The following is a 13772-nucleotide window of genomic DNA, read 5'->3' on the forward strand; positions in this document are numbered from 1 at the left end:
CGGGACCATTGACTTGATGCACTATGGCCATTCTTCTCACAATTGTAAGATCTATCCAAAACTAATCAGCTTCCAGGTATTTACACGTTCACTCCAATTAACTCTGACACCTAGCAAACCTTTCCAAAGGTGGAGATATCACCCCTTTTTCTTCCACAGCCATCATATCCTTTTTGCCTAGTCTCCTTCTTAATCCCCACACAGCTTCTTATATTTTGACCAAACCCCATTCCACCAAATATCCTCCTCCCAACTGACACCAATATAACCAGATATCACAGAAAAGGTTTCAGAACAACACTGACAGCTTCTCCTCTGGAAAACACATTTTATATCCTAAGCTATCTCAGAGATAACACAGCTACTGTAAACTGTGAAGGCAGGAGCAGAGGCCTGCAGAGGTTAGACCTGGATGTCAATAAATGCAGAGAACATCCCGGGCAATAAAGGGAAATATTTTGCTGAACCAAGTGTACTGTAAATGCAGGACTTAAGGTCAGCCTCATTCCTGTCCTGCCCCCCTTTTAATCCCCTCCCATACTGTGTACCAAGCCTGCCTTTGCTGTGCTCCCTCTGTAATGTCCCTTCTCCAGTGGATCTCACCCTGTGGTAGCCTGTGTGAAGGTGGAATAACAAAAGCCCTCATACTTAGGGAAAAGCAAGAGATTTGCTGTGACCTTCCTCCTTGTGACTAAGATACAGTATGGCTTTTACTCTGAGGCTTTCAAACTGTTCTTTTTGAAATGATTCTTGGCATTTCACCCCCATCATCAGCAGTAACCCTGCAGAGAGCTTGCAAATTGAAATTGCACGTACAGCACTTTACCTGCTTCTTGACATGGGACTAAACAACCCACAACAGGATCAAAACTGTTTTTTTTCCTTTGTCTCTGTTCCTTAATTACTCTGTTGGGCTTGAGGGCATGCAAATGCATTAGCATCCAGGCATTTGGGGTTCAACTGATACAGGTTTTCATATACTCCTGCCTTCAACCACCTCCTCCCGCCCTACCACGGGGAATATGGTTCTGAAGCTCCCCTCCTCATAACAGGAAGACAGCTGAAAGATGAGATAAACTCTAGAAATGGGTGCTGAGGAGCTAGGCATGTTTCAGGAGCCACAAATGAGTAATGCTGCAGTGAGTGTGGGATGAGCTGGTGGGGAGAAACTAGCTGCAGGGCTGGGGATGCCAAGGGAATCCCCTGAGGTGGGTGGGGATTGTGGAAGAACTGCTACATGCAAGGAGGAGCTGCAGAACAGCATATGCAAAGATGACTACTTGATGTGTTATTTAAACAGCCCATGCTATGATTTACCCCAGAAAATTGCCTGTTGGTGACCACAGATATTGACAGTAGGGGCAACTGACTGTCAAAGGACTGAGCAAATTAGCTAAAAATAGAAAAGTAGGACAAACAAGTCCTTTCAAAACTGTGCTGGACAGCTTGTACTGGTCATGCTTTGCAAATAGAGCCTGTTTAGCTGCAGCTAATACTTGTTGTCATCAAGAGTAAGTAATCCTAGTGTAGAGCTGGCTGGAAGTGAAGGGCATATTACTAACTCACTACTGCCACCTATTCAAAATATAATAGTTGCCACCAAAGAAATCTTTATCTGAAGGCAATAGGATAAGTTTAAGAAATGATCAACTAATACTTTTATTTCATTGATTCTTTGTACATATATCTTCCTCCCTCCTTCCCCTTCACTACCTCACAAGGGTATGGTCCAGAAGAAAGAAGTATCAGCATGTTTACGAGATTAACAAAAGATACTAGTGCAATTAGTTGCATCAAAAAGGCTGCAGGTAATATAAGAAAGGTCTGGCCATCTCTTCTTGCAGCTGTCTAATTCAGCTTTACAGAAAGACAGCAAGATTGGATGGATGTCTGCCAAAGAACTTTTTCTTTTATAGAATGATGAAGGCTTTTGTTGACATGGGTTAGAAAATCACCCCTCAGACCTGCACTTTCTCTCTGCTGAAATTCCTCCTTCTGTCCCAAGACAGTACAACTGTAGGGCTACTGAAAGCAGAGCTCCACTGGAAGGACTGACGCAAAAAACCTTAGAATTATGCAATTTGTCAAACTAAACCTTTTCCCTTTTTGAGTTAACAGCAAATGAGGACAACTTTGCTGTAGACTGCAAAGAGGGTTTATAATAGCAAAGTGCAAATATCTTTAAACCAAAGTTGGTGCTGCTGTGACAAAAAACACTGAAAAACAGCGTTAGAAGAAAAGAGAGGAAGTGATAGCAGTATTCAGTAAGTTGAGAGGGACGGAGGTCACCTGAACACTACAGACCTCCGGAGCAGCAGTTTGTGTGCTCAGGGGCCTGCCAGAACAGAGCCTGGCACAGCCTCTAGGTCCTGCCTACACCAGCTCTAGGGATGCCCTGTTCCCCACAGAGTGAGGTCTGTACTTCAAGGCAGGATCTGACAGAATAAGTTGTCATTTCACTATCCCTCATCTACAGGCTAGGTCACTGTAGCTGCACATGCCCTCTCAGTGCTGATAGCAAGCTACACTGCTGCACCACCACTAGTCTTACAGGTAGGAGTGCTGGGAGATCCATGAAGCCCATCTCAACACATCTCTAGCCCAGCTGGTAGGCGTTGATCATAGTGTCTTCCCATGCCACTGTGGTTACCTTTACAGGCCAGTGTTTTCTTTGGGAAGCCCAGGAAGGCATCACAACACCTAGGGGAATTTATTTATGGTGCTTTTCTCTAGGAGTCTAAAGTGAGCATCTTCCATTTTACTGCTTTTCCAATTTCCACTGAGAGGTGTCGTTAAGCTTAGACAAGCTCATTTGACTGTCTGACAGACTTCCAGCACCCCTGGCCTCTGGTGCCTGGGAGCTAACCGTCTCCAGCTGATGGGCTGGATGAATCATATTGCAATAAAAACCATTACCCACGGTTAGCTACCCAAGGCTAGAAACTCCTACCACATCACTGGTCCTCTCTGACCTCGTTGTAACCTCTGTTCCCCAGAGTTTCTGACCAGCTCTGCTGTGAGGATAGCAGAGCGCTGATTTGACAAACAAAGCCTAAGACTCTTCTTCCTTTAGCATTTTGAGTCCTTATTTGCTGGGTATAAGCTCCCTTGTCCCCAAAGCTAGCTTCCTTTGGGACATGAATGGATTTCACTGCCTATCACGTATCAACATGCAGAGATGGGGGCTTTTGGCTACTTACTACATAGCTGCATAAAGGGGAAAAGCTGGCAGTTAAATGCAGCTGAAAGATGTGAGGTTGTAATTTCAGTAACTGTGCTTCTGGAAAGTTTATCTTCCTTCATGATGACCAAAGATAACAAGAAAGAGAGTCTTCCTCTCCAGTGTCACCAGGACCAGTCCTGGTCTCCCAGGACACAGACGTTCCTCTCTGAGACATGGCTATGTCTCAGGGCAGGGCTGTGATGTGGAAGAGTGGGTGATGCATGGCTCCACCACAGTGGCAGTCTTAAGAGCCGCATCTATGTGAAGCAATTACATTAGATGTTGACAGTGCACACAAGATATCCCACTGAGACAGTCAGAGAGCCTACTTTGGACTATTCTTTTTTTTTGCAGGGGGGAAGGTCAATTAGAGCAGTGAAAGAGGCTATGCTTCATCTGTAATATCTACCTACTCTAAGAAGAATAAAGCTACTTCTGCCAGGAAAAGCTGCTACTTCTGCCAGGAAAAAAGATGTTTCAGTTTTCTGCTCTTCTGAAGAACTTCAGGAATGCAGTCTCCCATGGTCTTCTTTTGATTGTTTTTCTTCAACCACTAGGCTGAAATACTGTCTGTAATACTGCAACTCCAATCTGAGCAAAAACTGTTTCAGTCAAATACAAAGCTACATGCTGGTAGGCAAAGTTCAGTCAGTTGCTGCTAGAAGGTTGCTGGGTCCCTTGTGAGATAGAGTAACACAACAGGGAAATGCAGGGTAACCAAGGTTGTTCTCCTTTGAACGTGACTGAGAAAGAGCTGTGCAAGGCTAATACAGTGACAGCCTTCACTCTTCCTGGCTTCTCAATGATCTCATCAATTCGGAGCATGAGAGAGGGACTGAACTGGGAAATCATACACAACCATGCCAAAATGAGGGAGGAAAACCAATGTGGATATGTTTCCAGCTCAGCCACTGCCTTGTGAGTGCTCCAAAGGAGCTGTAGACAGTTTGGCACCACTTGGCCAGACTGCTGGGATCTCTTCCCCATTGTTTTTGTGGTATAGGTGACTGCTTAAAAATGAAAAACTCTGGAAATGAGTTTGTTTTTCCTGGTCAGAAATTGACTGTGATGGTGGGATAATAATCAGAGAGTGTATCTCAGCCCCAGATCTAGACTGCATGTTCTTGTTCCTAATGCAATCATGTTCGCACTTAGCAGTCAAAACAGAAAATATCAAGGGCCCAATTTTCTAAATACTGAGAAATAACACTACTAATTGTTTCAAGAGGTAAGTACAACTCCACTTGTATGCAGATCTCAAAGCATAATTTCTGTATCATGGGAGAACAGATGATGCTCCAGAGAACAAACATCCTCCCACAGTTGCTCCCTGCCCCTCACTGCTAGCAGATTCAGGGTGCACAAATGATTGGCCTTATGTTTACAAAATGGTTACAGGATGATGGGAGGTGGGAATCTGGCAATTTACATCTCTCTTTTAAAGGTAGTGAAGGCAATTACAGCACTTTGTCAGGCCTAACTTCCTGAGTAGCTTGGTGTTGTGGATTAGGATATATTGTACTTCCATCAGGATCTCTGTCCAAAAAGGCTCAGGGAACAAAGGCCCAGTGATGACCCAGGAGGCCCCTCCAAAATTTCTCAACTTTTTTCTGAATATGAGGACTAGACATCATTAAACACCTAGGATATCAGTCAGATCAAGAACTGCAGAAAGTTTCTCTAGGGAGTATTTTGCCTCTGATGCTACTGAACTGGGAACCGAGTGAGATGGAGACTGATGGCTAGCGACATTCTTCCATCAGAAGCAGGTAGAGTATGGGTTTATCATCTTTCTATCTCCATCAGATATGGATGCAGATTACATCCACACTTCCTGCTGTTTCAAACTTGCTGGGGTGGGAAAAGACAAGTCTGTATCTCTTGGCTTACTAGGATGGTTTCTGGGATTGTTGAAGAAGAAATGTGGAAGACAGGACTAAGCATCAAATCTTGTCACAGAATTGTTGAGGTTGGAAGGGTCCTTTAAAGATCATCTAGTCCAGCCTCCCTGCTCAAGGAGAGTCACTGAGAGCATGTTGCCCAGGACTCTGTCCAGATAGCTTTAGAATATCTCCGAGGACACAGACTCCACCAACTCTGGGCAACCTGTTCCCACGCTCACTCACCCTCACAGTAAAAAAGATTTTCCTCCTGTTCAGACAGAACTTTCTGTGTTTCAGTGTATGTCCATTGCCTCTCTTCCTGTCACTGGCACCACTGAAAGGAGTCTGGCCTCATCTTTTCACCCTTCCTTCAGATATATGTACACATTGACAAGATCCCTCCTCAGTCTTCTCTTCTCCAGGCTAAACTGTCCCAGCTGTCTCAGCCTTTCCTCATGAGAGATGCTCCAGTCCCTTAATCATCCTAGGAGACTTTTGCTGGACTCACTCCGGTAGCTCCATGTCTCTCTTATATTGAGGAGCCCAGAACTGGACACAGTACTCCAGATGTGGTCTCACCAGGGCTGAGTAGAGGACAAGGATCACCCCTCTTACCTGCTGGCAATGCTCTGCCTAATGCCACCCAACACACCATTGGCCTTCTTTACCACAAGGGCACATTGCTGGCTCATTGTCAATTTGCTGTCCACCAGAACCCTTAGTACCTTCTCCGCAGAGCAGCTTTGCAGCAGGTCAGTCCCCACCCAGTACTAGTGTATGGGGTTATTCCTCCCTAGGAGCAGCACTCTGCGCTATACACATTGAACTTCATGAGATTCCTCTCTACCATCTTTCTAAAAGACTTGATGATGAGGACCACCGTCTTCTACAAGCTGCTTTTGGAACAACCAGCTCTTGTTACCCAGCCCACCAGCATCCAAGATGCAGCAGTGTCCCAGGAGCATCGCAGATTTATAACAAGCCACATCAAGGTTGTAGAGCTAGCTACATCATGTCTCTCATGCTTACCTCAGGAACTTATTCAGGTCTCCATGCTTCATGTATTCAAAGACCATGATGAGCGGGTCGCCATCACCACAGACACCATAAAACTTGACAATGTGCTCATGCTGCAGGTTGGTGAGCAGCTCTGCTTCCCTCTGGAAGTCCTTACGGGCTGCCAAGGTGGGGTCTTTCAGTGCCTGAAAGAAGACACAGACACATAGAGGATGGCTCAGATGGGGGCAAAGCTAGAATGAAGAAGGCTAGATTGTTTCATCTCCTGACCTCGACGTGTTCAGCTACAAGCAGACTCAAAGCACAAAGAAGAGGGCAGCGCTGGGAGGCAGGCTGCTAACCCAGGCTCTGCACATGGTAGCATGGCTGAGTGCTTTCAGTTGGCTCAGAAGTGCCCCCTCACATGACCCTGCCAAACACAGCTGAGACACTGCCCCAAGGGGTAGCCACCAAGAGGCTTTTGCTCATCAGGGCCTTTTCTGTGAGCCTCAGGACATTGCAGAGCTGATGGGGAAGGAGGAGGAGATGAACCACTGCTGCCAGCCCAATGTCACCAGGAGGGCTGGCAGCAGACGCTGATGGTACCACCTCAGTGTTCCCTACACATAGTTACCAGCCCAGCAGTGACAACCAGTTCCCCAGCTCATTTCCCAGCCAGCAGCAAACATTCTTCTGAGGGTAATAGCTTCCAATTATTCCCAGCTTGGATAGGATTTGTACTGGTGACCGAGGGGTGAATGGCTTCATATCTCATTATTATTAAATTCCTGAGCCAGTCAGTCCTTGCTATCTGTCTTTCATTTTGAAAAAGCTGACTATACTGCCTTTATTCAGAAGATGGATTTGCCTGGCTGTGCAGTTATTGTGAGGATTTTTCAAACTGCCTCTGAAGAAGGACACTGTCAAGTCTTTTCTCATAATTTTTAAAATCATGTTTTTATTCCCTGCTGTTTATAACAGCTTCCCTGACAGATTGACGCTGAAATCAGTATCCTTATTGAGAATATCTCATCTTCCACATTTAAGCACACCAGTTTGCCATTGCAGGGTAGCTTGCAGGTTCCAAGTGGAGTGCATGGGCCTGGTATTGCAGGGCAGCTATGAAGACACTACTTGGGGTGCCCCTCGTGAGTTAGCAGGGCTGTCCAGAGTAGTGGGGTGGGGTGGAATGCTGGCTTCTTTATGCATTATTGTCTGATTGCACAGGAGAGAAAGCTTGAAAATAGTGTGTTGTCATCAGAGGATACCAAGGCAGGGCTCTTCTGTGAGCATCTAGTAAAAAAGTTGAAGTCCAAAATGTTTGACAAGATGCGACAGTCATGAGAATCAGCACAGTTTTGACAAATGCTTAAGGAAAGGACGAGGTTATTCTGGTTTTGAATCAGCTAGTTTCCATTGTACTCCCTTCATCCTCCACTGCCCCTTGGCAAGTGCTATGGCCTGTGTGGCCAGGACTACTTTGTACCAGTGCTGGCTTGAACTGTGCACCAACAGTGGTCAGAAAGGAGTCAAGGTAACTTTGTTCTATTTACCTCCAAATTCAAGTCAACTCTTTGTTTTGTACACTCTGTTTATCCCTCAGTATGGGGAGATGCCAGGCAGCTCTCCCGTTGTTTATTCACTAATTCACCTTTTCCTCAAGCCTACAATCTCCTGGTGGTGATAGGAGAGGCAGTGTAAGCAGGGGCTGGCTCTAATTTATGTACAAAAAAGGATGTTAAGCATCAGAAAGCTGCATTGTGAGGAAAGGGCTCAAGCACAAAACTAATGTGCTTCTGCCTCGTCTAAGGTTCTGCTGCGTTCAGGGCTGGACACAGTCAAGTAGCCAGCCCTAGCTGCTTTTCCCCTCAGAACAGATCTGAGAGGTTTTCACCCAAGCCTTAGGACATTCCCTCTTCTCCTTTTTCTGCCTCCAACCTGTGAGGTACATGGCATAATTTTATCTTAATTCTATGTCCTCTGGGATAGCTTGACTACAGATATTTAGATAGATGATAGTTACACTGTACAGATGGCAAAGCATCCATCCTTATCTCAGGCAACCAATTACTTTTAATCATTTAATATCGTCATAGTGTTGATGCTACCCCTTTTTCCCCTCAGGAAAACAGCTCCTTCATCCTTCTTTCCCCCTTCCCCCCTTTTTGCTATAGTTGTAGGTATATTTCAAGTTGCGGTGAGTTTAGATTTCCTTCATACACTGTCTTTTCTACAAGGTGTTAGCACTATTACTTTGTAGATATCATGCAAAAATAAAAAAAGAGGATATGAAAAAGCATTACTAGGGTTGCACAGCCAAGCCTTTAGAAGGAAGGGAATCACAAGAGTTGGAAGTGGTGGAACAGAAAGAAAACCAGGATCAGAAAATTTCTTTATGTCAAAAGAAAACCACTGAAATGCTTCCACTAGGAAGGTTTTGGGTGGACTGTATTTGTGCCTCCATCACACGGTTCCTACCTGACATCAGGTAAGTCATTGAATATCTGCAGGTTGCAGCTATTGCCACTAATTGTCTGTTCTTCTGATCAGTAATAGGGAGTTCCTCACTCGCCCAGCATCTGCACTCAACTTTGCAGAAGCGCTGAGCATTTATTGTGACAACTGGGGTTGACACGAGTTTCACATATGCTGTATGATGCTCTGGAAAGGCAGGTCAGTAACTGTGTACTCCAGATTAGTGGATATTTCAGCTCAGTTTCTCTGAGCCTCCATCTGCTCTCTGCAAAAAGGGGCTCATACAACCCCAGTACCTCACTAGGAGGTTGTGAAAATAAACACACTCACATCTAGGGAGCACTCAGACACAAGAGTGATCATCACAGTGCAGCAGTCCACAAAGCAATGAAAAAATACATGTTCAGAGAACATACCCTGAATACCAGCCCCACTAGCTCTCAAATACTTGACTCTGTGACCTCAACACTCTGATGAATATTGTTCTTGCGCATTTCCTAGGATGTTTTTAGAAGCAAGTTGAATAAAACAGGAAGATTGTGCATGCCATCACATCAGGACTGAGCTCATCTGCGAGGCTGCAATCTCTAGAGCAAGTGCAAATCTCTGTCTGTTTAGCTGAATGAGTAACAGCTACTTTCTTTGCCCTCGTCCTTGCCCTGGGAGGAAGTTCTTGAGCGCACAGGAGGGACAAATTCTCTTCTCTGAACTCTGCTGCCCCTAACCAGCACATCCTCCTGCTGCCCAGAGCTGTAATGACTGCGGAGGTAGTTCTCAGCCCCAGTCGGAAACATAAGATCTTCAGAAAATGCAGCCAAATCTCAACTTAATATGTAAAGCCTCTTTTTTCTTCTTCTTCTTCCCTGAGACTAATAACATTGCCCAAATTAGAAGTTTTGTTGTTTTTTTTTTTCCCCCAGAGCTGGAAGAAAGCCAGATTTCAAGGCCCTGCTCCGAAGTGGGATCTGTATGATCTTGCAGGATGAAAGGCACTCTGGAGATGTAAGCTTATAGTAGCAATTAACAGAAACAAGTTCGGCTACTGTTTCTGCCCACATGCAGATGAAACTCAGGAGAGACCTCAGAGACGGGATAGCACAAGGGATGGCTGACAGTGATAGGCAGGCAGCAGCCATATAATCAGGCGATTAATCATATGTGTAGCTGTGTTACTTTAGCTTTAACCATTCTCAGAGGTGAAAGGTGCCATCTTGCAGTTCATGGCCGGAGCATAAGGGGGAAAATGAGCTAAAATAAGGCTCAAACTGCTGATGACTGAAATAACGCTGAAGTAACTGGATGCCTCCAGCATCCTGGAAAAAGCACTGGAACCTTTCCCCTGCAGATCATTGGTTCAAATGCAGATCTCCCAAAGAGTTAGGAGGTAGCAATTAACCGCAGGGGATTCGATTATGAGTGTCTGCCTGTTGGTGCCACTTGACAGCAGAGCACGCTTCTGCGCTGAATGACACCCTCCACCCAGAGCCATTTTGATGTGTCACGACTGACACAAAGACTCTCGTAAAGATGCAAGGAGCACAGCACAGTCCAAGTTGAGCCTGAGTTGGCTCAAAATCGCTGAGACAGGAGCAATCTATGACCATGCCAGCAGGAGCAGAACTAAGCCAAGCCAAGCTGGAAGGGTCACTTTACCCGTCCTGCAGCAAAGCTAGTCCAGCAAATTGATCCCAAAAAACAAGCTTGTGGCATCTAGCTTTTAAGCATTTGTTTTAGCTGAGGCCTTTTTGTTTCGGCTTCTGCATATTCCACGAAGACTTAAAAGCCCAAAAGAGAAGAGCCTCAGGCCCTTGCAGAGGAAAGGTGAATTCCATGCTTCACGTCTGCAGCTGCATGGGAGCTTAAAACTTCCAGACCAACTTTTCCTCCCTGCCTCCTGGCTTCATCAGCAGGAAGAGAGGCTTTGGCATTGGTGAGAATAGATGACCTTGAAGTGAAACACTGAACGTTTGTGTGACTAAGTGGATTTATCACAATTTCCAGCACCAGATAAATCTCTACCCCGACCCCCAGCCCTCCTCTGCCTCCCTTTCCCACACAGGTTTGTGCAGCCTTGCTTTGCCGTCCAGCCCCTGCTGTACTGTCTTCCATTTGCCCTTGAGATTTACCTTCACTGCCACCAGCATTTTGTCGTTGGTGGGGCTGAGGTTGTAACACTCTGCCAAGAACACCTTCCCAAAGGCACCTTCTCCCAGCTCCCTCTTCAAAACGATGTCTCTCCTCTTAATATGCTGGACATCTGTTGGAGGGAGGAGAGGAAGAAGGAGAGCGTTGAGGGAAGAATGAATCAGGGTTAATCCAGGGAATGGAAAACAACTAATTCAATTTTCTAGCAAGCTGCAACGGACCTGAAATTGCCTTGCAAAAATATCTATGGAGATCTTTATACCCACCCATGGAGCTCAGCCATCGCTGGGATGGAACTAGTCTTATGCAAAACAGCTGTGAGGAAAGTACTTGAGAAATATCGGGTTTTTATTACAAAGTCACAGCAAGCTTGTCCTCAGGGAGGGGAACCTTTGGGGAAAAATCTGCCCTGAGGACCTGAATCTCTTTGGAATGATTCTGGAAATAATTTGTCTCCTAAGGGTCGTTGCAAAGATCATACATTTTTACTACTAGGCCAAGTAACATTAGAAGGTTCTGCCGAGTTTTTGCATTTTGGTTGGGATCAGTTTAAACTCAATTTCAGGCAGATTTCTGAGGCTGAGCCCTGACAAGTCAGAACCAGAAAGGCTGTCCCAGGAGGAGAACCACTGACCCAACTGCAGCTCAGGGCCCTGGCAGAAGCTGTTTGGAAATGCTGAGCACAGCCTTGCAACAAGACCTCAGTCCTGCAGCCATCTCTTGTGAGAATGTTCTCTTAGAAAACTCATCATCCCAGGATAGAGTCACTGGCACAATGAACAAACTCGTCCCATTAGTTTCAACAATCCTTTCCACTGATGCTTAGGATAGCAAGTACTGATAGAGAATAGCAGATGAGGTTTCAAGAAGACTCAAAAGAGCAATAGCTATTAATTTAACAGAGGTCTCTGAAGATTGATCTGCTCCAGATGTTCACGTATCAGCTAATGGTGTCATTCATAATGGTTACACCTACCCAGGTATTAGGCAGCTGCAAGGGTAGATAAGTGACTACCAGGATTTCTACAAATGCAGGAATGCTTCTGATCACAGGAAGAGGTTGGAAAGTCCCAGTGTTGGGGAACAACACTAGGGCACAGCTACTTCTTGGTGAAGCTCTAAGCACCTTTCTAACATCACAGCCGACACACAGCTCCTCTGCAACACGAACAAGCATTTCTTCATGCCTGGAAGAAGCTTCAGAGGCAGATAAAGGTGTACAGCCACCATAGCAGTATCTGGAGATGTGGTACCCCAAATATCATCTTTGTAAACTGTTCCTTCATAGGAGCCAACTGCCTCCCTTGGGGATTGTAGTAGCACAGACTACCCCGCCTAGCTTGAGGCTGATGGTCGCGGCAGCACAGTGCGAGCTAAGCACTCCTGTCTAGGGCCAGATGAGCAAAAGCTGATGCATTAGAGGTCTTCATGAGCAGAGGCATTAGACTCTTCTCATTCCCACTCTGGAGCATCAGTATCTTCACCATTTTCGTATTAACTGAGCTGCTTTTGAATCTTTTCCAACCCTTCCATGTGCCACAAGAGCCATACAGATATGCTCACCTCTGTTCAGATGCATTTTCCTTGGGGTATTATGGATGCAGAAGGCAGCAGCTGACTGACACAGGGCTTCAGACTGGCTGCAGAGAAACATCACTAATGGTGATTACAATCTGCAACCAGCTCCTATCACTCAGGCTTGATGCTGGTGGCATCCACATCAACCCAAGAGAGTAAATGCTTTACAACAATAGTGTTGTCCACCAGGACCCCTAGGATCTTCTCTGCAGAGCTGCTTTGCAGCTCAGTACTAGTATAGCAGGTACTACTCAACTCATCAAAATGCCAATGGATTGGGAGAGTAACATCCTAATGGCTTTCATACAATTACGCTTTCTAATTAGAAGCTCACAGGTAGGTTTGGAAGCTGCTATCTCCAGCCCTTTTGCTTGTTTGGGAAGATGGATGCTACAAGATTGCATAAGCAATGGGCCTTGTAATGAACAATGCCTCTGTAGAGAATTCTTATTGACCTTTTCATTAATTGTTCAATAGGCTGAAAACTGTTAGTTACTAATATTAATAATATTAGTAACATTAAGGCACATGATGGTGGGCACATCCAAAATGACTTTGGTTTTAAACCTACAATGACAGTCAGGGAGAACAAATCACCTGTGGACTTTGCCTTCTTTGCCTGGTTTAGCTGAGTGCTTAAGGAGTACCCTGAGAAATCTGAAATATCATATATTGAAATGTTAAGTGAGGCACTTGGGTGAGGAAAGTCATAATCTAAGAAAAGCTCAAATGGCATCAATTTTCTTAATAGTAAAGGAAAAATATTTTTTCCTCTTTCTCTTAGCAAGCATTTCTATAGCAGTCATCAGTGTAGTATCTAGGATTTGTTGTATTAATAAACTTCTGTATTTCAATGCTTGGTCTGCTGATTAGCAACAGTCAAGAAAGCTGCTAGGAAATGATCTTGTGTTACGAGCAGCCCAAAGGCACTTTAAAAAAACAGAAATGTAGCACTGAGATCCTATTGCCCCATCCGATTTCAGATAAAGTTAAAAAGGAAACTGTCTCAAAATAATGATGCTAGTGTTTAACATTATTTACACTTCAGATGAGTAAGTCATAACATCATGAGAAATGAAGCAAACCTCTTTTTCTGAACTGCCTGGGGCCTTGCCTGAGATTTTCAGCTCCTTCCTTCACTCCCTCCCAACAGTATCTTAATAAATAATTACACATTTCTAAAAGCTGAGGTCCAGATTGTGTACCTTCATGTTCAGGAGGTCCCAATATCCCAATATTATGTCTACACTACTGAAAAAAAAGTGCCTCTGAGACCCCAGTTTTGAAGCAATTTGTTAGGGTCACCTGGGAAGCTTCAGGGAAAATGTATATGAAGAATTTAAGGAGATATTGTAGTAGGAGTAGTTGGGAGTTGAACAGAGGGAGAAACAATCCTTTTGAGGTAGTGAACTGATGTAGCACCATGGGATTTAAAGTAAAGTTGGATAGTTATATAAAAAAAAAAAAAAAAA

General features: G+C 44.9%; 1 protein-coding gene and 1 long non-coding RNA gene across 5 annotated transcripts in view; one reads left to right on the forward strand and one right to left on the reverse strand.

Annotated features, from left to right (window-relative positions):
* LOC134144537 (uncharacterized) overlaps nucleotides 1–13772 on the forward strand; it is a 75870-nt gene that overhangs the window by 61771 nt on the left and 327 nt on the right. The window contains exon 2 of the long non-coding RNA XR_009959413.1: nucleotides 3578–4451. This is a non-coding gene — a long non-coding RNA (uncharacterized LOC134144537). The remainder of the gene's footprint in view (nucleotides 1–3577; nucleotides 4452–13772) is intronic.
* Nucleotides 1–13772, reverse strand: part of NTRK3 (neurotrophic receptor tyrosine kinase 3) — a 232473-nt gene that overhangs the window by 33700 nt on the left and 185001 nt on the right. For all 4 annotated transcript variants that reach the window (XM_062583546.1, XM_062583549.1, XM_062583547.1 and 1 more), the window contains 2 exons: nucleotides 10704–10834; nucleotides 6136–6308 (listed from right to left, as the gene is read on the reverse strand). In XM_062583546.1, coding sequence (XP_062439530.1) covers nucleotides 6136–6308; nucleotides 10704–10834 — 304 coding nt within the window. The remainder of the gene's footprint in view (nucleotides 1–6135; nucleotides 6309–10703; nucleotides 10835–13772) is intronic.

The sequence above is a fragment of the Rhea pennata genome, chromosome 10 (assembly GCF_028389875.1).
Source record: "Rhea pennata isolate bPtePen1 chromosome 10, bPtePen1.pri, whole genome shotgun sequence".
In the NCBI taxonomy this organism is placed as follows: Eukaryota; Metazoa; Chordata; class Aves; order Rheiformes; family Rheidae; genus Rhea; species Rhea pennata.